Source organism: Vitis riparia, chromosome 18 (genome assembly GCF_004353265.1).
Source record: "Vitis riparia cultivar Riparia Gloire de Montpellier isolate 1030 chromosome 18, EGFV_Vit.rip_1.0, whole genome shotgun sequence".
Taxonomy (NCBI): domain Eukaryota; kingdom Viridiplantae; phylum Streptophyta; class Magnoliopsida; order Vitales; family Vitaceae; genus Vitis; species Vitis riparia.
Genome location: NC_048448.1, coordinates 14,544,363 through 14,566,864, shown reverse-complemented (window position 1 = coordinate 14,566,864; position 22,502 = coordinate 14,544,363). Strand labels below are relative to the sequence as shown.

The 22,502-nt window shown below is 32.4% G+C and overlaps 2 protein-coding genes across 6 annotated transcripts; one reads left to right on the top strand and one right to left on the bottom strand.

Moving 5' to 3' along the window:
• The first annotated feature begins 685 nt into the window (after positions 1-685).
• LOC117905453 (U-box domain-containing protein 27-like) lies at positions 686-1,888 on the top strand. The gene has a single exon (XM_034818371.1). The coding sequence runs from the start codon at positions 686-688 to the stop codon at positions 1,886-1,888; it is 1,203 nt and encodes a 400-aa protein (XP_034674262.1).
• Positions 1,889-5,139: 3,251 nt separating this feature from the next.
• On the bottom strand, positions 5,140-10,200 carry LOC117906627 (glycine-rich RNA-binding protein RZ1A). Of its 5 annotated transcripts, none has more exons than XM_034819738.1 (5): positions 10,073-10,200; positions 7,814-7,932; positions 6,491-7,049; positions 5,924-6,371; positions 5,140-5,836 (listed from the first exon to the last, which is right to left on the bottom strand). In XM_034819738.1, the coding sequence occupies exons 2-3, from the start codon at positions 7,922-7,924 to the stop codon at positions 6,537-6,539; spliced, it is 624 nt and encodes a 207-aa protein (XP_034675629.1). In that variant the 5' UTR covers positions 7,925-7,932; positions 10,073-10,200; the 3' UTR covers positions 5,140-5,836; positions 5,924-6,371; positions 6,491-6,536. The 5 variants fall into 5 exon arrangements, with proteins under 5 accessions (XP_034675629.1, XP_034675627.1, XP_034675624.1 ...); XM_034819736.1 differs by having other exon boundaries at positions 7,814-8,048; positions 10,088-10,200; XM_034819733.1 differs by having other exon boundaries at positions 7,814-7,966; positions 10,088-10,200.
• Positions 10,201-22,502: the final 12,302 nt, after the last annotated feature.

Genomic DNA, 22,502 nt, shown 5'->3' with positions numbered 1-22,502 from the left:
TGGCTTGCCCTAACTTGTGTTTAAAAATATTAAAAGAAAAAGGAAATTATGGATTTTTGTTTAACTTTTTATTTTTATTTTGAAGTAAGGAGTGTTGGGGCCTCAAAGTTGAAAAGAAAAAAATGGCTATATTAGAAGTTTGGTACTTCCACATTATGGTATTAGATCGGACCATCCTTCAATATAGTATAACTTGCGTCCAAAAATAGAAGTACAAAGAAGTAATCTTTTCCTTTTGTTTCTCCTTTTTGATGCATGCTACAAGTTCAAAAAGGAGGTTAACATCTCCTCCTTTTTTTTGTTTTTTTTTGCTTTTTATGTTTTACTTTATGGAAATATTTTTGTTATTAATATAAATAAATGGAAACCCTTTTTCTTATAGCAACCTTTCACGTTATTCAAACCGATTGTGGTATCGACATAGCTGGCCATATAGACCGACTCCAAAAAGAGGGGCCACCACCTACGTACGCCGCGGAGAAAATTTCAACGGTCGTATCTTCCACGTTTATGAAGCAGTAGTAACTCCGAAGTTGACCAACGACCAACTTCATCTCCCCGATACGACGTCGTTCCACTCCCCCTTTGACCCCTTCATAAGCCCCCCACCCCCTCCCTTTCGTCTTGTTCACACAGCCACGAGCCTTCTCCCAACTTGGTTTCTCTCTGTGTAGCTCTATCGAAGATGGTGAGGAACGACCTCTTCATCAACATTCCGAGCTTTTTCAAGTGTCCCATTTCTTTGGACGTGATGAAGTCTCCGGTGAGCCTCTGCACCGGTGTCACATACGATCGCTCCAGCATACAGACATGGCTCGATAACGGCAACAACACCTGTCCTGCCACTATGCAGATTCTCCCCTCCAAGGACTTTGTCCCCAACCACACCCTCCAACGTCTCATCCAGGTCTGGGCCCAATCCTCCGCTGTCCCGTCGCCGGTGGTATCGTCGCGGCAGGTTGGGGCTTGGGTCGCCGACATTGAGAACCGCCGATTTGGTGCTCTACCGAAGATTTTGGATTACGCGTCCAGTTCTGATGAGAACAGGAGGTTTGTTGCGAGTTTGGATGGCTTTGTGCCGGTGGTGGCCGGCGTTCTGGGCAATGCCGGCGCTGGAATTGAGATTTTGGAATTGGTTGTTCGGATTTTGGATTTGGTTATGGTGGAAAAGGGAGTCAAAGAACAAATACAGGGATTGATCTTGAAAAGCAACCGCGATCACTTGTCGGCCATCCTTTTGATTCTAGAAAAAGGCAGTTCGGATTCAAAAATCGCATCGGCCAGGATTCTGGAGGCAATCGCAATTGACCCCGAATCAAAACGCTCAATCTCCGAAAGAGAAGGTCTACTGTCCGTACTGTTGCAGTTACTGAGTTCCCAGACCGATTCAAGTTCTCTCGACTCGGTCCTATCGTGCCTAATCGCCATAACCGTGACTCGCCAGACTAAAACTCAACTCGTCCGATCCGGACTCGTCCAAACCCTGGCCAAAACGCTCTCCACATCCAATTACCCGATTTCCACCACCGAGAAGTCCATAAAACTCCTCTCAACGATCTCCAACTGCCGAGACGGCCACCAAGCAATTTGCGAGGATCCGATCTGCGTGGCCGCGGTGGTGCAGAGAATGTCGATGAAACTATCGAGCTCTGCGGCGGAGGACGCGGTGACGGTGCTGTGGAGCGTGTGCTATCTCAACCGAGACTCGAAGGCTCAGGAGGCGGTGGCGAAAAGCACTGGGTTGACTAAGATTCTGCTGTTGATGCAGACAAATTGTTCGGCTAATGTTCGGAGAATGTGCTGCGATTTGGTGAAGATTTTCAGAGTGAACTCCAAGTCGTGTTTGGCGAGCTATGATACCAAAACTACTCATATCACGCCTTATTAGACTCAACTTTCTTTTGTGGAACTCCCAAATTCAATCATACTGTCATAGAGCTGAGGATGTAAATGGAAAAAATAGAGAATTTTTGTTCAGTAACCAATACAACAAATTGTTAACAGTTTCAGGAATTTTGTTTTCTCTTTGCTGTTAATTTTCCTGAGAAATTTTGAGTATACCGAGACGGCAGATGTGAGAAAATTCTCCACCAAAAATGAAGAAGTTGGAAATTATTGTTGCATTTGATTTTCTATTACTTTCCTGGACGACCAAACAGAAATGGTTCGAGTTGGAGAGTTCTGAATAACGTGTTTGACACAACAAGCAAAATAAGTGAAAAAAAAAAAAATTAGAGATTCGTGAAGACTTGGACCTAATCAGTAATCTCAATTCTCAAACGCAATTATTAGTTTTTGTAATGGAAATGAGAAAGAAGTTTAAAAATGTCAACAGATTATATTTTAATTATTAAATATAAATATAAAATAAATTTGAACTTAGATTTAAATCTAAATACAATCAGTTCTTCCAATCCACCGCCTGGTTAGCCGATAGCATTCAATGCAGGCTGTTTGGTCATGGTCATTGTTGGAGGCCAAAATTGCTCTCCACTCCATCACGCAACCTTTGTGCGTGACAGTGCGTCTAGCCTGAATGCCACCTTTGAAAATCCTTTCATTTCAACAAGTTCCCCTACTCCTACTATTACTCCAAACATTTTGAAAAAGTTATTTTATAAAATTCCTCCTTCCCAATTCCATTAAAAACAAATTCGTTTCTAATCCAATTTTTCTTACCTGCGTACACTTAATAAAATTTATTAAATTCTAATATTTATTATCATCAAAACTTGATTCATCGCCTTTGCCAACCTTGTACTAACGGTTTTATTCTTCTCCATTTTTACGACACAAAAGTTTTTCAAATTAATATAATATACACATAAAATTTTAAAACTAGGTTTTATCTCACTAATTTAAGATAAAAAAATATAAAAAAAAATAATCTGAATTTTTATAAATTGGTTTTATATTCATCAATTTAATTTTCTTTTTAAATATATACATTTTTTCATAGATCACGTAATTATTTTTTAAAATACCCTTTTACTTGATGATATTAGATAAAATTTAAAAAAAAAATATTTTATCATTTTAATTTGATAAAAGTATCTTACAAATAAATATATTATAAATATTTTATTAGATAATATGCCATGCAAATCATTGTGAAAAATTTCTCTAGATTCTCAAATGATAAATATAATATTTATAATTTTCTAATTGAAAATGATTTTATACCCTATATTATATAAATTTACTCATATTCTCATTTTTTTTGTTAATGAAATTTAATAAAATTTTTGTTAATTGACATCAACAGTAAAATAAGAAATTTTAAAAATTAAAAATATAATTAAAATAAAAAAAACTTAAAATTTTGAAAAAATATTTCCAACTATATTTATATTTTCTACTTGCTAAATGAAAGTTAATATTTTAATTTTATATTTTTAGTTTTATTTTTTATTTTTTTAATTATATTTATAACTTTTTAAATTTCTTATTTTATTAATTCCAGAACTCTCATTATATTTCCAACTCTGATATTTATATTTTCTACTCACTAAATGAAAGTTAATATTTTATTTTTATATTTTTAGTTTTAATTTTTTAATTTTAATTGTTTTTGTAATTTTTAAGATTTCTTATTTTATTAATTTCAGATCAATTCTCACCGTCAATTATTAACCAGATACATAAAAAGGACATTTTTTAAAATAATTATTTAACTTATAAAAACATGCTAGTATTTTAAAAATGATGAAGACAAATCTAATTTATAAAGTTAAGAGTTCTTTTCGCTATTTTTTTTTTTAAATTAATGAGTCAAAACCCATTTTTCCAAAAAGAAAAAAAAAAAAAAAATCATAAAATTCATTTTAAAAGTAAATTTAATAAAAATTCAACTTATTTTGCCATAAAACAAAACCAAAATAAACCAACAATTAAACACTTAATATTCAAACATTAATAAAAATAAATGATAACAAATCACAAACACCCTAAATATTTTGTAACATTTAGCTCCATTCGAATTCAAGTAAAAGTTCATGTTCACTATTTATTTTTCCTTTTTCTATATAAAAGAATAAATTTAAAATAGATCCAAATTAAAAATTTGAATTCCTCCTACTTTTTCCCCCTTTCCCTCCTCACATTTTCATTTGAATTCCTCCTATCATACCGGTGGTCCACTGTTTTACTTCAGTCTTCACTAACAATATGACCCCTTCCGTGTTACTGCCTGCGTATATGACATCTTTCTTAATAGCGGGGTCAGATAAAAGAATAGGAAAGGTAATTTCACTACATTTTTTACCTTATCACAAGATTTTTTTTTTTTAGTAGAACGATAATTCTGAAAAAATTGATTGACTATCTTTTCTTTCACATAGAGGAAAACCGATAGGATGGAACTAATTCAAACCCCGTCGGTAAAATAAGAACAGCCCCGCTTTTCTACGATGAAGTTCCTGCTTAGCACATAACTGTTCTCTAAATTATGAGACATCAAATTAAAACATTAAAAATATCCAGAAAAAGAGAATAACATGAAGCAGATAAGCTGAAATGGTTGACCAATGGGAGGGTACGAGTGCAAGTGAATAAGAATAAAGGGAAAAGAGATGACCCCCGCTCTTCGAATGTCATGCGGATATTTAAAGGGAAAGGAATGGCTTTAACGGCTTAAGGTAATACAAGGGTCTTAATTTCTAAATTTAAATTCTCAACTCTTCTGAGAATAACTTTAAAGTTACAAATTTCTCTGTTTTAGAGTGCTTTCTTATGTGACTAAACATCACATTCATAATATGAACACAAGTTAAAAGATGTGCCAGTCAATTCCCAACCCTACCGTGAAACAAATCTCTCTGGTAGCAGGCATCATGGGATTTTCTCTCGGTGCAAGGGCAAGAAATGTATATATATATAGGCATCAGACGGAGCAGGTGGGAGAGTTAGGGAAAGGAGAAACAGAATATGATTAAAGTGAAGAATGGTATTCCTTCCTAAAACAACACATGAACAATGAATCTATAGGCGACTGCCTCGCAAATGAAGATGTTTTATTGACATCAAAACTTGGTGTGTTAAGTTTCAAGTCACATCATATCAATACCACAATTCAGAACCCCAGAAAACAATAAAGGGATGATAACAAAAGAAAAACTATACCAAATAAAACAAGCGCTGTACCACAAAAGACAAAGAAAGCAGTGTAATGTATTACGAGAAACAGTATATGCAATATTTAACATTACCAAGCTATTAGCGAGGTTTACGATCAGCACAGGGTTGCATTGCTCAGTGCCCTAAAATGCAACTTTTGACCAATCTCACGAAATTGCAGAATGGACCCAAGAAACCTTCTACTGGGAGAGAATTCCATTTCACGAGGACTCAAAAAGGGCATTTATTGTCAAGGAAATCGTTTTAGAACGTGATTCAGTCCCCAAAGCTAAATCAGAATGGACAACAACGGGGATATTTGACCTGAGCACGGTAAAACCAAGTTGACATTCTGATCCTCTGTAACAAAGAACAGGGCATGGCACCACAAATGGGTATTGGAATAAGTCCATGACGAGCAACAACCTTTTCTCCACAGAGAGTGATGCAGGAACAAAGAACCATAAAAGGGACTGCCCACAGTTGCTAAATCAGTCATGAACTTGCAAGGAAAATGCAGTTTATGAAGTATGGACTGCTTCCATCAATACCCCATGCTGGAGAAAATGACTTATGTTGAGTAAAAATTGCAGATGGCTTGTTGATGCAGCCCAAAAAGCTTTCACAATTTTAATATGTTAAAACCATGTCGGGTAGTGAATGATTAGCAACAATGAAACACCAATTCATGCATCGCAAAGACCATAAAAGACCAAGTAGCCTGCCAAAAGGTTAAAACAATTAATACCACATGAACTAAAAAGATAAGAATTGGGACAATAAAATAACATAAAAGATAGAAAGTTACCCTGTTCAATTCTGTCAATATTCGGTTTAAAACTGAGTATTGGAGAAGAACAGGAAAGGCAAGAGGAAACATGAGAACCAAACTCCCCATTGCGAACACCTCTCACAATTTCAGCAGTAAAAACGACAGGATACCAACTCAACTTTCCCAGACACCCACATCAACACCAAATTGAGAATCCAGAAGTCCAATCAACATGCATGCAAATCATCCAGTGTCCAGCAGCAATAATGGCATTCAAACAGTAACAAAGACCCAATTTGAAATGTGAGAATCTGAAACAACTAAAAATAGTCAAATGACAAATACGCATCCCAAGTCTGAAAGTGGCAAAGAAGTGATTCAGTATATAGGTCCACAAAGACAAGACAGAAGAGAGATCCTGTAAACTCCATCTGCTGCTAATACTTTATCCATGCTAGCACTAGCTTCATTTGCAGAGCTGAAGCTGAAATATAGATTAAAAAAGGGAAAATTACCAATGTCAGTGAATTATTCAAGAAAATTACCCTCCTGGCACACTAGAATGATGATGGAGAATTGACACAGAAAGTAGTGGTTGCCTACCCCCCATTCAAGAAATCAGTTCATGAGGGTATTGGAAGAGCCCTGATCAACGGCGCTCATATGGACCAGAACGGTCACGGCTGTATCTATCATTCCCAGACCCTCCACGACTACCAGCATCCTTGCTGCGTCCACCATAGCGATCCCCATTACGATCAGGACCATAACGGCCGCCACTGCCACCGCCACCCCCACCACCATATTTATCATCCCTTCCACCATATCTACCACCTCTAGCACCTTCACTTGATGGACACTCCCTAGCAAAATGTCCAGGTTTTCCACATTTAAAACACTCCCCACCGTTAGATCCCCGTCCACCTCCATAATCACGGTTACGATCCCGATCATTGTAACGATCACGACCACGGTCCCGGTCCCTATCCCCATCCCGATCTCTTCCAGAGCCTTGGTTTGGCTGGGCTTTATCCACAGTGATAGATCGTCCATCTAGATCCATGCCATGCATTTCCTTAATGGCATCTTCCATTGCTTGCTTGTCATCAAAAGAAACAAAGCCAAATCCACGAGAGCGACCAGAAAACTTGTCCACAACAACCTGTATTTTGAGTAAACATCCAAGCTGTCAGAAGCTTCACCAAAGAATAACATATCCATTCATCAAATTTGACACTAGTAGTATTAAACCAAAACATTTATTCACTACAGTTCAACTTCCCACTTACATGTTCATTCAAGACCAAAATTAGAGGACATTGCTGACTTCTGACACTAGAGGGAATACTAAGGATCTTCAACATTTTGGTATACTACAATTATTCTTCATATTATTCATGGCAGAAATCACTCATATTATCCAGCCTGGGAGTGCAAGCCTCCAACTAACTTGGTTGGCATACCATGGCACGATTAGACCATGAGTTCCCATGTTTGAATGAAGACACTCTGCACTCACTCATCCACTCCACATAGGACATCAAATTCTAGAATTCAGAAACTGGAATTCGTCTCATCATTGTCAGTAATAAAAGAAAATAACAGACGATCAGATTTCATTAAATTTTTTCCAAATAGTTAAAATATACCAAAGGAAAGTGTTAGATAAGATAAAGCTCAAGGAAATAATAATAATAAAAAAAACGAAAAAACAAAAATCCCGCCGATCATGAAACAACTCAAATTTCACTACATGAAATGAAGTTTTTGAACATTTGGTACCACCCTTGTGGAAAAGAATGGTGCATGGAAACCTATATGAGAAGAAATGAGAAGGGAAGATGACATTCAGTCTACCAAAGATGAAGCACTGATTTATGCAGGTAGGATATAAAAACCTTAAACACATATTATGACAATTATTACCTTCGCCTCAACGAGATGGCCAAATTTTTCAAATGCTTCTTTCAAACTTCTATCAGATGTTGACCATGAAAGGCCGCCAATAAAACAACGGTACTCTTCATGTTCCGACATTTGTTTAACTGGTAAGAACAGATAACGATAGAGCTGAGGACCCTTCCCAAAATCAGCGATAGAACATGCAAACCAAGAGCAAAACCACAGATCACAATGTATCTTTAATCAATGAGATGCTCATCTACGCGCAAGAGAGAGAGAGAGAGAGAGAGAGAGAGAGCAACTGTTCAATAACAAAATATTGTAATATAGAGGATAAATGTAATATCATAACAGAAGGAACTTCATTGGCACTTGCATCAAAAAAGCAAAGACAGATGGAAACCACACCCAAACCACCCCTCATTAGTATGCTGCCTGTAAATTTGACAAAAAGAAGATGAAGCACCACTCATGCCTGTTTTATAATACCATTTTCTAACCATTTTCCCTTGCTTAACCCAGGTGTCATACATAAAATTACTTTTCACCTTTTCTCACTGCCAATGGGTTCTCTAACATCCATAATCAACTGGCTCAAAATGCTTTGGAACATCTATTTCGAGAAAGCTACCAGTTCAATTTTAAGAAAATTTCCACCATTAAAAGTGTTAAAACAAAATTAGTTAGTCCATAGACATCTTATCATACTAATTTGTTGACACAGGATCACACTCAGACTTAGAACAATGTTGCATACAATCTCTCTATTGGTGGATCAAGGACAAAGAAGGAATATGACTGGATTTTTAAAGATGGAAGACAGCTGTTAAGATTGAAGTCAAGCTTGTCAAAGTAGATTGATTGTTTTTATATGAAAATTTTAAACGGTCAATAGATGCTGGAATTCCAGCAAAAAGATTAATGGAACTTCTGGGTAGCAACTAACTTATGTTTTTGGGGCATTTGAGAAATAGCCTTAACATGGAAAGAAGTTACAAGTTGTAAATGTAGAGGTTAATGTAGATAAGAAAGGGTAGGAAACATGGGCTTAAAAAAAAAGTATCACATAGATGTAGAGAAAATTGCCGGAGAAGGAAAAGAAATAAAAGAAAAATGAAAACAACCAAGGCAATCAAGCCTCTGGATATACTAAAACACTCAAATGCTTATTAGCAGTAAACTGATCTTGTTTTACAGCATGGAGCCAAAGACTCTTTAGAGTTTTCTAATTAGGTGAAAACCTTCTAAAAACAAGGCTAGCAAATATAAAAACTAAATAGGACTAAGATTCTCCGAATTAGAGAACTTTCTAACTTTGGTGGGTCACTTTAGAAACCAATAAAAGATTTCTAGGCTCTGGTAAGTTTTCTGAAACTGTGACATAAAGGGGGGAAAACTAAAGTACAAATAAAAATAAATACAAGTTTGAGCCAATAAACTTTTCTTCCACTTCGTACCCAGCTTTTCTCATTTCTTAAGCAATGGGGAATTTCAAAATGTCTAATTTTCTTCATCATATTTTCTTTTCCTTCCTATTTCTCTCCCAAAACTGATTAAGATAGCAGTTAGCAGACAAAATCGTAATGAAAATACAAATTTCAGGAATTAATAAAATACTAAGCTTTGGACAAACTTAACAGGGCCCAAACAAGAACAAATCAAATAACTAAACTACCACTAATTAACATTCTAAACAATAACAGATTCCCAACGCGTGAATCACTCAAATATCCCTATATTGGTATAATAATTCCAATCAAGAAAAAGAAACCCAAGTTTACTTTCCTTTTCAATGCATGTTTCCTCACTTTGTTTACATGGGTTTTCTTTTTCTTGAAGACCAGTCTAAACGCAGACCGAGAACAGCTCATTGCGAAACCCTAATTTCCAATCTGCAAATCAGATTTGAAAATTACGGTGCTTTAATGGTCCCTGACTCTTTAAACCGTTCAATTTACCCAAAACAAGCCATAGCCTGCCTCTCGATTTTGATTTTAGGTTTTTATGCTCAAGCACCCACTTTTTGAATGACAACTTTGAGGCACAGTAAACCCTAGAATCAAACAATCGAAAGAGGATCGATGACCGCCAAGTGTATCTGTACATAATTAGTTAGTCAGTGTTGCTGTAGATAAAAAAAGACCTAGAAGAACACGATGATGAAATCGCGTGAAAATAGCAACAGTTAGAAGCAAGTATGAAACGAAAATTGGATGGAAAAGGAGATTACAGATCTGATAAACAAGAAACTACAATTTATGAGAGAAATTAAAGAATCTGTACCGAGATCCAACCAACCTTAGGGCCGACGGAGATGTAAGAGATGAAGAGTCTTTGGTGCGTTGCAACTTCAGTGCTTTGCGGGTCGAAAAACAAAAGGGATATTCGGTTTAAAAGGCCAAGATAAGCATGAAATTGGAAAAATGACTTTCTTACTCCTTTATAACACAACAGGCTTCTAGGATAAAATAATAGCATATTCGCAACAATAACCACCATATTTTATATGTTAGGTTTCAATACACTTTACCATTTACCCCCTCGATATTTTTGAAATATTAGGGTTTAATACACTTTACCATTAACCCCCTCAACATATTATAAATGTTAGGGTTTGGTACACTTTACCATTTACCCCCTTAACATTTTATAAATGTTAGGGTTTAATATAGTTCCCTTTTACCCTTCAACCAATAACATATTTGCACGTTACTTTCTTAGGTTTAAAATTGAACACATTGCACTTTAAACTTCTTAAATACAAGCACTCTGTCTTTTTCTTTTTTTCTTTTTTCGGACGAAATTAGTTTTAATGGACGGAAATATCATGTGTTGTGTATGTGACTGACTAATTAAGAGTAGATTTATAAATTAACTTAGCTAAAAAGCCTCAAATAGAACTCTCCCTCCCTCATTCGTCTTCATTCTTCGTTTGAAGCCCTAACCCTCCAAGCCCTAAAAGCCCCAAATACCTAATGTAAAGTTTATAGATGCAAGGTTGATGAAAAGGAAAAAAAATTTTTTTAAAATGTCACAACAAACTGAGAGATAAACACCTTTGAAAAGGAAAATTCTTAGTTATAAAAATGAAACCCTAAATACTGAAATTTATTCTCTTTCATGAAATTTCTCAACTATGAAAAGAAGTTGTAACCCTAAACACCTTAAATTTATTTTTCCCAAATTTTATCAATTATCAAAACGAACCTTAACCCTAAACACCTAAATACTCAAAATTTATTCTCTTTGTTGATATTTTCTTAGCCATAAAGAAAAAATTGAAGCAAAATATTGCAAGATAAAAAAATTACCATTAAAATCCATTTCAATAGAACTCTCAACCCTTTGATGTATGTGTTAGGTATTTAAGGCTTGGATGGTTAGGGTTTTAGAGGAAGAACAAAGACAAACAAAGGTGAGAGAGCTTTATTTAGGGCTTTTTGGGTGATTGAATTTACAATTCTACCCTTAATTAGTCAATCACGTGCACAACATGTGACATTTCTATTCATTGAAACTAACTTCGTCCAATAAAAAAGGTAAGAGTGTTGGTATTTAAAAAGCTTGGAATGTAATGTGTTCAATTTTAAACCTGAGCGGGTAATGTGCAAAACCCATGATAGGTTGAGGGGGTAAAGTGTATTAAACCCTAAATGTTAAATATAATTTTCATAAAAAATTGTGCTGGTAAAACTGTTAAATTGAGGTTATATTTATAACTTTATTAAATAAATGGAAGTTATTTTTCCAATTTTTCATTTTGGCACAAATATTACTTAGAAATATATCTAGTTCAACTTAGACCAATAAGTTGAATTAAAAGTTAAACTAAGCTCAATCAATATGAACCTTGTTTATTCAAGTCCAATAGAATGGCAAGGTTTAATCCAAGCTATTCAATTCAATCCTAACCTAGATTTATTTTTCTAAACTATGTTCGAATTAGGTTAAGTTTGGATCAATAAACATTTGTTTGAAATGATATGGTTAATCAACATTATATAAGTTTAATATCGATTTCCCTAAATATTTTGTTAGGACATTGGGTCTTGTTTGTATGTTGTTAATTTTGTTCCTATTAATGTTTGGTTATAAAAGTCTTTTTAGATAGTGATTTACTCTCCATTGAAGATCAAGGGTGGTTGTTTGTCCAACTAGAAAGTCATAGGTATGTCTAAGAAGGTTTGACTAATGACAACGTAGGTTGTTAAGAGTTATAAATAAGAACAATACCTTTTTAATAAATGAAGATTAATATTTTATAAGTGTTAAAAGAAATAGGGGACACTTGAGCAAACAATAATGCCCAAGCGTAGGGACTACTCAAGCGCTTAGCACTACTTAAGCACCCAAAGCACTCAAGCGATAGTTAAGTGTGCTTGAGCACTAATTGATCTTCTTTGTTGTACCAAAATACCTAAGCCTAATACATAGTACCTCTACCAGAGAAAAAATAGAGAAGAAGCTACTATGATTGTAGTATTCTGGGTATCATCATCGAGGATTGACTTATGAAATTTGTCAATACTAGGATAAATGAATCACTTTTATTTAGATCCTAAAGTGAAAAGCAATTTGGGAATTAACTTTTATGAAATGGAACAAAGTGAAAAAAACTAAATTAATAACAAAATGAATATTGATTTTAAATTTGATTGATTCAATCTAAGGCTTTCCACAATCTAAATTAAGGTATAAAATTAAAGAGAACAAGGGTTTTTTTTAAGTAATATGATCTTAGGGTTTTAGGATCCTTAGCCTTTAGCGATCAACCCGAGCTCTAAAACTCAAGATTACATCTGAAACCTAATTTTCCTTTTTAAAACAGACGCTTAAAACCATCAAATAAATAAGATGAATTACCAATTTAAGATTTGACTTTTTAACTCTTCCTACTCCTTATAACTTTGTGTTATGGGGTAGATAACAATACAGAAGATAATGATAACTAATAATCAAGAGTTACCAAGAATCATTAGTATCAGGTAATAACCTATCGTATCATTCCCTAAACTAACTCATAAGGATAGGGTAAAAACAAAACTGATAAATTGTAACTGAACTAATAATTAATCTCATTGTTATAATGTTTTATTCATTGTTAATATGAGTTTCTAGCCTTTAGGTTTTCATGTTTTAAGCCTCAAGTTGGCTTTTAGCCTCTCATGGGGGTGATGTCACAATCACAATCCATAAAATAGTAAAATTCCATGATTTGAATAAAAATAAACTAAAAACAATATACTTAATAAAGAATAAAATAAACAAATCAAAGTTCTTGTCTTCTTCTACCTCCAATGTCAAACTCTTTGGAAAAAAAATACAAGATGCCTAAAACCTAGAAGAGAGTTTATATAGTATTATCAATGACCTAACATGTGTCACACTCTCATTGGCCACTTATTACAAGGAAAAGTCATAAACAATGAAAATCTTCAAAAATTACGAGTTCTAAATAAGTACAAAGTGTTTTGAATTTGATGGAGACAATTGGAACTTGTTTCGATGTGTCTTGGGGCTTAAAATTAATCATCAGTGGCTGAGTTCAAAATTTGGGTGAGTTCTAAATCAATTTCAAACTCATAAGCGGAAGGGAAAAGCTCAATTCAAAATTATAATAATGAGTTAGAAATTCAAAGGGAATTTCGAACTCACCCACTGCCCATGCAAAAACTCCATGTTTTTAAGTTTGAAATGTGTGCCTCTTGCTTTAAACAGGTAGTAGGATTTGAACTTAGCCTCTATCAAAAGTTTCCTTGCACTCCTTTGAGTTTTAAATGGCCAAAAACCATTTCAAATTCAAGTTGTCAATTTCGAACTCAACTTTCTTCTCTGACCAGTTTGCTTCAAATGCACATAACTTCCTCATTTCAGCTCCAATTCATGTACTATTTAAAGTGTTGGATTCTTGACTTCCAAATCTTCAAACCAATATATATCTTGGCCAAAACGGACTTCAAAAAGTACTCCAAATATCACTTCAAATTCAAATTATATGTTGTCACCAGATTTTGAGTTCCAAATTTCCATTCAAACTTGATGAATCTTGCTTCATGCCTCATTGTCCATATTTGTGTGTCTTCTTTCTTACTTTATAATGATCAATCCTCATCTCACAAACTCATTACATCCTCATAATGCATTTCCTCAAACTCCATGAGTCTTGACTTGCTCAATTCCTCATTTAACCCATTGATCTTTTAAAATCTAATGTGGCTTCAAATGCACATAACTTCCTCACAATACTTTATAATCTATTTATAGGTTTCTAACCTTGGGAGCCAAGAAAACCAAAAGGCAGCCTCAACCGGTCGAGCTGAGGGTTGACCGGTTCACTAGCCGTTAAAACATTTAATGTTTGACAGGTGATTGTTATCTTCGATTGGATCTCAATCGGACGTCGACCAGGAAGGTAAATACCTCAATCAAGAAAGAAAGGCTACTGGAAGAGAGAGAGAGAGAGTGTGCTTTTTGCACTCCTCGACCGATACCCTTAGCCAGTTGGCCAGTGTTCACAATTTTTTGCCCGAAAACCTATCTTTTTTTTGTTCTTTTCTCTTCTAACACTTAGGCAAGGTCTTTAGGTAAAGTTATATGCCAATTTTGAAGTAATTTTCCTAAGGTTCATTTGATAAAACTCAGGTTTTGATAAAACTATAACTTTAAAGAATAAACCAAGTTTTTGAAATATGCATGAAATGATATGTAAAACCTAAGTACATCCATGCATTCATATTACATATGTTTCCTATGATTAAAAGTCTTCCAAAGGTCTTGATCTTGTATCCATTTGGTTCTTTGATGAAATTCCAAATTAACATGTGAAATTCTTTATAATTTAAACCAATTAGTAACTTAATCATGATTTGTTATCATCAAAACCTGATTAGGAGAACCCTTGGGCTAACAAAAATCTTATGATACTAAACTTCTTTGATATGTTTGCTTATAAATACCTTATTATAACCCTTCTAGGGTAAGATATCTTAATTTTTTAGAGAGGGCTTCATTGAGGAAAAAGCCTAATGAGCCACAAAGATTCAAGCATTGGATCTTCGGTTGAAGACCTTCATCCCTTTAATAAGGTTGAAACATATTCACTAGATCAATCAGAGGTTGCTATATCGTGAGCGTGGATCAAGTTGTAGGTATTGGAGAATAAATCCTCAAGGTAAAACGATCATGTAAATCTGTGTAACTTGATATCATATTGTAGATTTAGATTAACGGTTTTAGATCTCATGGTTTTTTATCTCCATAGTTAGTGTGAGAGTTTTCCATGTAAAAATCGTACCTCATTGCATATCTTTATTATCTTACTTACATTGCCTATTGTTGAAAGAATTGATTATCCCTAACTACTCATAAGGAAAAAATTATGTATAATATATAAATATTTATTTAGAATTTTTAATTACACTAGTTCACCCTCCTTCCTTCCCCTTTAGGTGTTACCTTACTAGACTTGAGTTTTTCAATTGGTGTCAAAATATGATAAAAAAAAAACAAATTTTTATTACTCTTGTAGGATAAAAATCAATTTTTTTTATTGATCTTATAAGAAAAAAAATTGAATTTTTATTGATCTTGTAAGTTTAGTATGGAACAATAAAAAATTGGGGTTCCTCTAAATAGTCCACCTTACTTCGATGGGAATAATTATCCTTATTGGAAAGACCCAATGAAATTTTTTCTTAAAATGCAAGGTCAATAGGTATGGAATTCAATGGAATATAGATGAGGACTCTCATTAGAACTTTCTTCCTTTTATTTTGAATAAAGTGATATTGTTGATTCATATTTTAACCTTGGAGAACCTATTCTAGATTCAAAGGTAGTAAGAAAAATTTTGAGATCTCTCTTAGAGAGATTTAGACCTAAATTTACTACCATAGAGGAGAGTAAGAACATTGATTCAATGAGAATTAATTTGATGAACTTGTTAGCTCCATACAAACATATGAGATGACCCTACCTAATTCTCAAAAGCTTAAAGATTCTGCCTTTAAGACTTTTGAGAATGAGGAAAAAGATACTGAAATGCAATACGATATAACTAGGGATGAATTGGCTCATATAGCTAAAAAAAAAAAAAAAAAAATCATGAAATTTAATAGAAAATTTTACGAAAATCAAGAATCTAGAAAAAGAAAGACCTAGAGATAAATCCTCTAAATAAAATGATAAAGGTTCCTCCAAAGGTAAGAAAAAATTAAATGCTTTAACTATGGTGGTTAAGAACACTTTGCTACTGATTGTCCTAGCCCCAAATATATCAAAAAGTCTATGTAGGCTACATGGTGTGACACTGATTTTGAAGAAAGTGGTTTCACAACTTCAAAGATGCAAGGTATGGCCATGATGACTTTTTAGCTTCTATTGCATCTATGAAATCTATGCATGATAGTGATGTTGATGATGAAATCATTGATGATTAAAAAAAAATTGTTTTTCTAAATAGTCTTGTTGTTGAGCATGAAAAAATAATTAAGAATTATTTAAGAGACCATGATATTCTTGAAGTTCATAAAACCAAGATTGATGTGCTAAAAGAAGAGATGACTAATCTTCTTGAAAAACAATTAGATTTCTTGAGTCTGAAATTATTCTCTTCTTGAGAGATATAATGCTTTCACTTAAGAGATGAAAAGTAATAAGTCATTATCCATGAATGAGATCTTTCACCCTGGAATTAAAGTGCTTAATGAAATACTTGATAAATGCAAAACCCATGGTGACAAAAGAGGTTTGGGGTACAACAAAGATGAAACTTCTTCTTGTGGGAAAAACAACTTTTGTAAAGGGAAAAAAAAGAAACTCCTTACAAAGTAGCTTCTCCTAACACCCCATCACTATGCACACACTACAAGAGAATAAGACATACTCAATATAAGAGCTACACTAAGTTCCTAGAGAGATTTGAATCTCAAATAAGTAAGTTAATGAATGACTTTAATTCCCTTAAAAATAACATCTTGAATAATGGGAAAATGAATAAACCTAATCAAAAGCCTAGAAATCACCAAAGCCCCTCTAAGTTATTATTGGGGAATCACAAATCATACAAAATGATTATAACAACTAATCATCTAGACAATAAATACGTCAGAATCTCAGGTTAAATTTGTAAGATAATAATATTGGAAGACATACCTGAATCCATTAAGATTATGTATTTGGGTCTTATCTTCCACGTTTGAAACGAATATTGCAGCCTTAAAATCACTCATTGATGAGATGTGAATAATAAACAATTTTTTTATCTCCTCTTATTTAGACAGGGACCATAACCTTATTTATACCCCTTATCATTTTTATTTTATTTATTGGTCCATCATTAATAAATAAAATAGAATTGGTCTCTACACATTGCAAGGCCCATATAGTCCATATATATAGAGATGCTTTAAAGGCCCATCATTTACTTAATTGATCACATTTAATTAGGCTCAACTATAAGATAGCTTAATGTACAATGTGTTAATATATAGGCCCATAATTACCAAAATATCCAACAATCTCCCACTTGAGCCACATATGTCATTAAACAATTGAACATTACAAAATGAACTCGATATTTGCTATCTTAATTGTAACCATCTCAAAACAATTTGGCCCATTAATTATACCAATATAGAATCAAAGCGATCTTCGTTACATGTTTAGTAACTAAATCCATCAATGATCACCACATTAATACAATCAATGACATAGATCAAGTATGGATGTGTAGTATGGAAATTTCATGTAATGTGATCCCATATCATGCCTATTTCCAACTGGTCCAACTTTATAACTCAAAATACTTTATTAGCATTTAATTTCATTTTTCTAGGGTTTTTGCCCCAAAATGGGCATGTACCATTGCTAGAAAAAAAAAGTAAAAAGAATAAAAGGTACTTCAAGGATAGTATTAGAAACATTTAAAAAAATATATATTGATGATAAAATTTTATCTTGACTTCTTTGAAGGCAACACGGAGTTCAGGAGAATCCTTGACAGAATTAAGATGACAAACAATTCCCCAAATCATATGCAATCGATCAATGATCTTCTTCGAAGGATGTACCAACTTGGGCCATGATGGTTCCAATTTTCTCTCCAATTATACCAAGTCACCCTCCTGTAACCAAATAGTCAAAAAAGTTCTTTGTCTTCTTTGAAAAATGAATAGAATAAATTCAACAATTCTAACCTAAATAGCTATCTTAACTAAAGTTAATTATATAATTTCATAGTTTTAAAAGGCACAAGATGTACTTAAAGCGCAAAACTCACCTATAACTTAGGCGCAAGGTGCAACTTAAGACACGAGGTGTAACTAAAGGCCTGCACTAAGTAAAGTAAAACATGACCTATGATGCATATTAATTTTATAAAATATGAAAAAATCTTATCCAATCAATAAAAAATTTTTAGATTTCAAACATTTAAATGAAACATTAGACAAAAAAAAAATTATATAAATTTCAATATAGAATTACAAAGTCCAATAATAAAAATGTTTAAAAAGGACAAGTAAAATGACAAAATGTACCTCTTCAAAGTGCGCATATTGATAAGTCAAATGCTATAACTAAAGAGTGGTTGAGCATTAGACCTAAAAAGCTCCTTTTAAAATTGTATATGACTTCATATTTCTAACACCCGTGAGTGAAGAGAGATTACCAATCGTAGCACTTTCCATCAAACCAAAAACTATTAAAAAAAATTATAAATTTTAAAGTCGATTATGAAAAGTAGAGAAAAAACTAATATGAAAAAAAAAGTTATTTTTATTATTATTTGAATAATCTTCAACTATTCGATTCTTTCCTAGACAGTACTAAAGAAAGTACAAAAATCAAGATAATGTCAAGTTGAAAAGCAGCATACGAGTTGGTTCAATAGCTCACGAACCCCAAGGACGATGGGATGAGCTTGATTGCATCATATGGAGGGAATTGGAAGTCTTGCAACAAAGGGTTGACTAGGGGACTTGATTCCACATGGGCCATTGATGATTTGTCAATAGGAAATTGGAAAACGTCAAAAGAATCAAATTCCGTATGCCCCTTTATTTATAATCTTACCTTATGCCTATATATTTTAGGCAACCACCATTCTTTTATGCTCTCATTAATATTAATATACAAATTTTAAGATCGACTATGAACCCTTCTAGGATGTTAGAATTTTCCTCAAAATTTGAAGAAAAGTTATACAAATACTCATTTCCAACAACATAGCTAGTAATTTCTAAGATTATTCTAAAAGTCCCTAAAGACAAAATTATCCACACTTGTATGAATACAAAGTTTAGTTGTTTGTCTTTTTATTTATTTTTGTTATTTTCTTCTTTGAGTAATCCTCCATTATAAGAAAATGTTGGTTCAAGAAGAAATATTAGTAATAATATGATTCAATTTTATGTTTGAGGCATCTAAAAGCAGTTTATATATATATATATATATATATATATATATATATATATATATATATATATATATATATATATATTCTTTTTCTTTTTGAAAATATAAATGTTTGATTAAGAAAAATGAAAATTGTTTTTAAATATTGAAAATGGGAAAAGCTTGTTTGGTTGTAAATTTTTATTTTTACAAAAAAAAAAAAAAATTGAAAATTCAAAGTTTTTCATATCGATTTTGAAAATAGGAGATTGAATCCATAGTGAAAATTCAAAGCAATCCTAATCCATCCACCATTCTTATTTCTAATTTTGAAATTTTTTTATAGTTTCGTATGATTTTCATTTTTCCTTTATGATGAGTGCTTTGATTGATGAGACTCACCACTATTTTATCTTTCCACTTATTTATTTTATATATTTATCTCAATATTTATAAATATTGCAACTTCATTTTATATATATATATATATATATATATATATATATATATATATATATATATATATATATATATATATATATTTTTAGTAATTTTTTAATAAATTTATATTTATTTATTTAACACACATAAAATTAAAAAAAAACTTCTCTTAAAAATAAATTATAAAAATATAAAAAATTATTTATTTATAAATATAACCTTTTTTTGTAATATAATACTACAATTAAAAATTTGAAAAATAGGAAAAAAAAATTAACAAGGCTAGATGGGGCATGGATGGACATCAGAAATCCCAAACCAACATGACCTATCCCAAACTCAGTGAAAATAATAATAATCCAAACTCATTTGTTGTTGATAAATAATATTTATAATAGAGATTATTTTTTTTAAAAAAAAAAAAAAAGACAAAAGGGTAATTTTGATATTTTCTAGTCAATAAATCAAATACCCTTTAGAACAATTATATAGAAAGTTAAAAAATGTGGAATGAAATCAGTATAAATAGGCTTCATCCAAATTACATTGAATTAAAAGCCTTTAAAGTATTCTCATTATTTTAATTGAGAAGGTACATATTGAATTTACACTTTGTGAAATTTAATATTAAATTTCATGTTTTTATTTTTTTATATTATTTGTTGCATATAAATTATAAAATTTTTAAAAGTTATTATCATTAAATATTCAAAAATATCAAAATAATAATTAAAAAAAATGGAATATGCCATCTATATATTCTTTGTAATAAGAAAGTCCAAATTATATTATGTTATAATAGGAAAATATGACAATTATTTGAAATATATAATAATGAAAAATTATAAGTATAAATTCTACATAAAAAATTAATTTCCTACCAAGAATATTATATCTTTATAGGAAAATATAACAAAATTAATTGAATATATAACTTAATAGGAAAATATAAAGAAACTATATTTAGGTGGTATTTGTTTTTTTTACTTTTTGCTGAAAACAATTTAGTTTTAGAATTTAAGTTGTTTATTTTTCTACTTTTTTATGACTTATTATAAACTTTTTATTAAATAGAAAAAACCAAAATATGTAACTTTTTTCTAAATAGAAAAAATAACATATTGTGGACCCCGCATTTCGGCTCAATACGTTTCCCACTCGATGGCGAAACTCGCTTTTTATTTCGAAAAATTGACTTTTATTGATTATTTGAAAATGACTTGGAGTCGCCACTTATTTTTGTTTTATTTTTAAAAGGGTAAACAAAATAAGAAAGAAAAACCCTAAGTGTGACTCCTTATTTTGGAAAAGGCGATCTGCGAAAAACCGGATCGGGTTCGGGGGTCAGGTTACTTATCGGGAAGGTACGGTACAGACCGTAGCACCCCTTTAAGTCCCTAAAGTCGGGTCTCTACTAATAAAATGAAGCAATCATGGCAATTGATGAGGAAATAAATGAATACTCAAAGTGTTCATGCACACGTGAAAATCTAAACATGCATACCGAAAATGACCAGAGCAGATGTGGATGCGTACCTGGGCAGTGATCCATGAAGCGCTATCAAGAAGTGAGGTTAGTGCATAATAACAATCACGAGATATGTCACAGAGCATAATAAAATCTATCATTCATGGCAATTAAATCAATCAATTATAAATTCACTTATATGGGGCCCCCACCAAAGCCCGATTTATATTGCATGAATTAATCCCATAAATCCCATTATTCGGAATTACGGAAAATTCGTTCATGCTTATGTGAAATTAAGAGAAACAGAAGATTTTTTGAAACCCGAAGGGAATTAAAATCATTAGAGAGAAAATTGGATTTTCGAAATTTATTTGAAAATTGGAGTCTTGGGAATTAAATTTAAGAATTGGAATCTTGAAAATTAAATTTGATAGAGATTAGCAAATTATTTGGGAATTAGAATTTCGAAAATTTTAATTTAAGAATTGGGATTTTTAGTGGATTGAATTCGAAAGAAAACATAATTTTGAAATTATTGGGAAGTAGAAACTATGAAAGTTAATTTATAAAAAACAAATCATGAAAATTGGGACTTTGGAAATTAAATTTTGAAGGAAATTAGAATTGAAAATTATTTAAAAATTTGAAATTATTAAATTATATAAATTGAAAATTTTGAAATTATTCGAAGATGAAAATTTTTTTTTAAAGATAAATAACTAAAATAATAATAATAATAATAATAAAACAATCCCAACATTACATGCTTTAATACTATTTACACATAGAATTTCATCACCAGCATGCAACAACAATTCACGTTAGTGAACTTTGAAAAAAAAAACTTATAATATAATAATAATATTATAAAAGACAATCACATACCCCAAAGTGAAAAACTTATAATATGATAATAATATTATAAAAGATAATCATATACCTCAAAGTGGATGCCAACTTTTCATATGCATGCCTGTTGAACACGTGTGTTTTTCATCAGCCATATAATATTAAAACCCTAGTCCTCACTGCCATTTTCTATGCGTGTTGACCACTCATCAGCACCTAAAAGAAAATCTCCTTGTGCAGCGCAATTCAGCAGAATGGTTCCATTTAGCACTCCACGCAAACACGGGCGGCGCGTTGAATCACCTTCGGAAGATCCGCCCCTCTACTCCATTGTGTGTTTTACCAGTTCGTTTTGTTTGGTTCTGGTAAAGGCGGAGAAACAAGATGACTGCGTTTTTTTTATGGCTGACCGGAGCTTCTGAGGAATAGAGGAATGATCCACGCCATTGCAGTCATAAAAAAAAAAAAAATAAATAAAAACTTCTTGGGAAGCTTGGATCCCTTGCTACTGCCAAGACTAAGAAATTAGGATCGAAGTCACTGCTCGTTTTCCTCTCT

What these genes read in the sequence shown, in the direction of transcription:
- LOC117906627 (XM_034819738.1), bottom strand. Translation starts at nt 7,924, where the DNA reads ATGTCGGAACATGAAGAGTACCGTTGTTTTATTGGCGGCCTTTCATGG. An exon ending in GCCATCTCGTTGAGGCGAAG is followed by an intron (nt 7,050 to 7,813) that starts GTAATAATTGTC and finishes CTCAAAATACAG; the next exon opens with GTTGTTGTGGACAAGTTTTC.
- LOC117905453 (XM_034818371.1), top strand. Translation starts at nt 686, where the DNA reads ATGGTGAGGAACGACCTCTTCATCAACATTCCGAGCTTTTTCAAGTGT.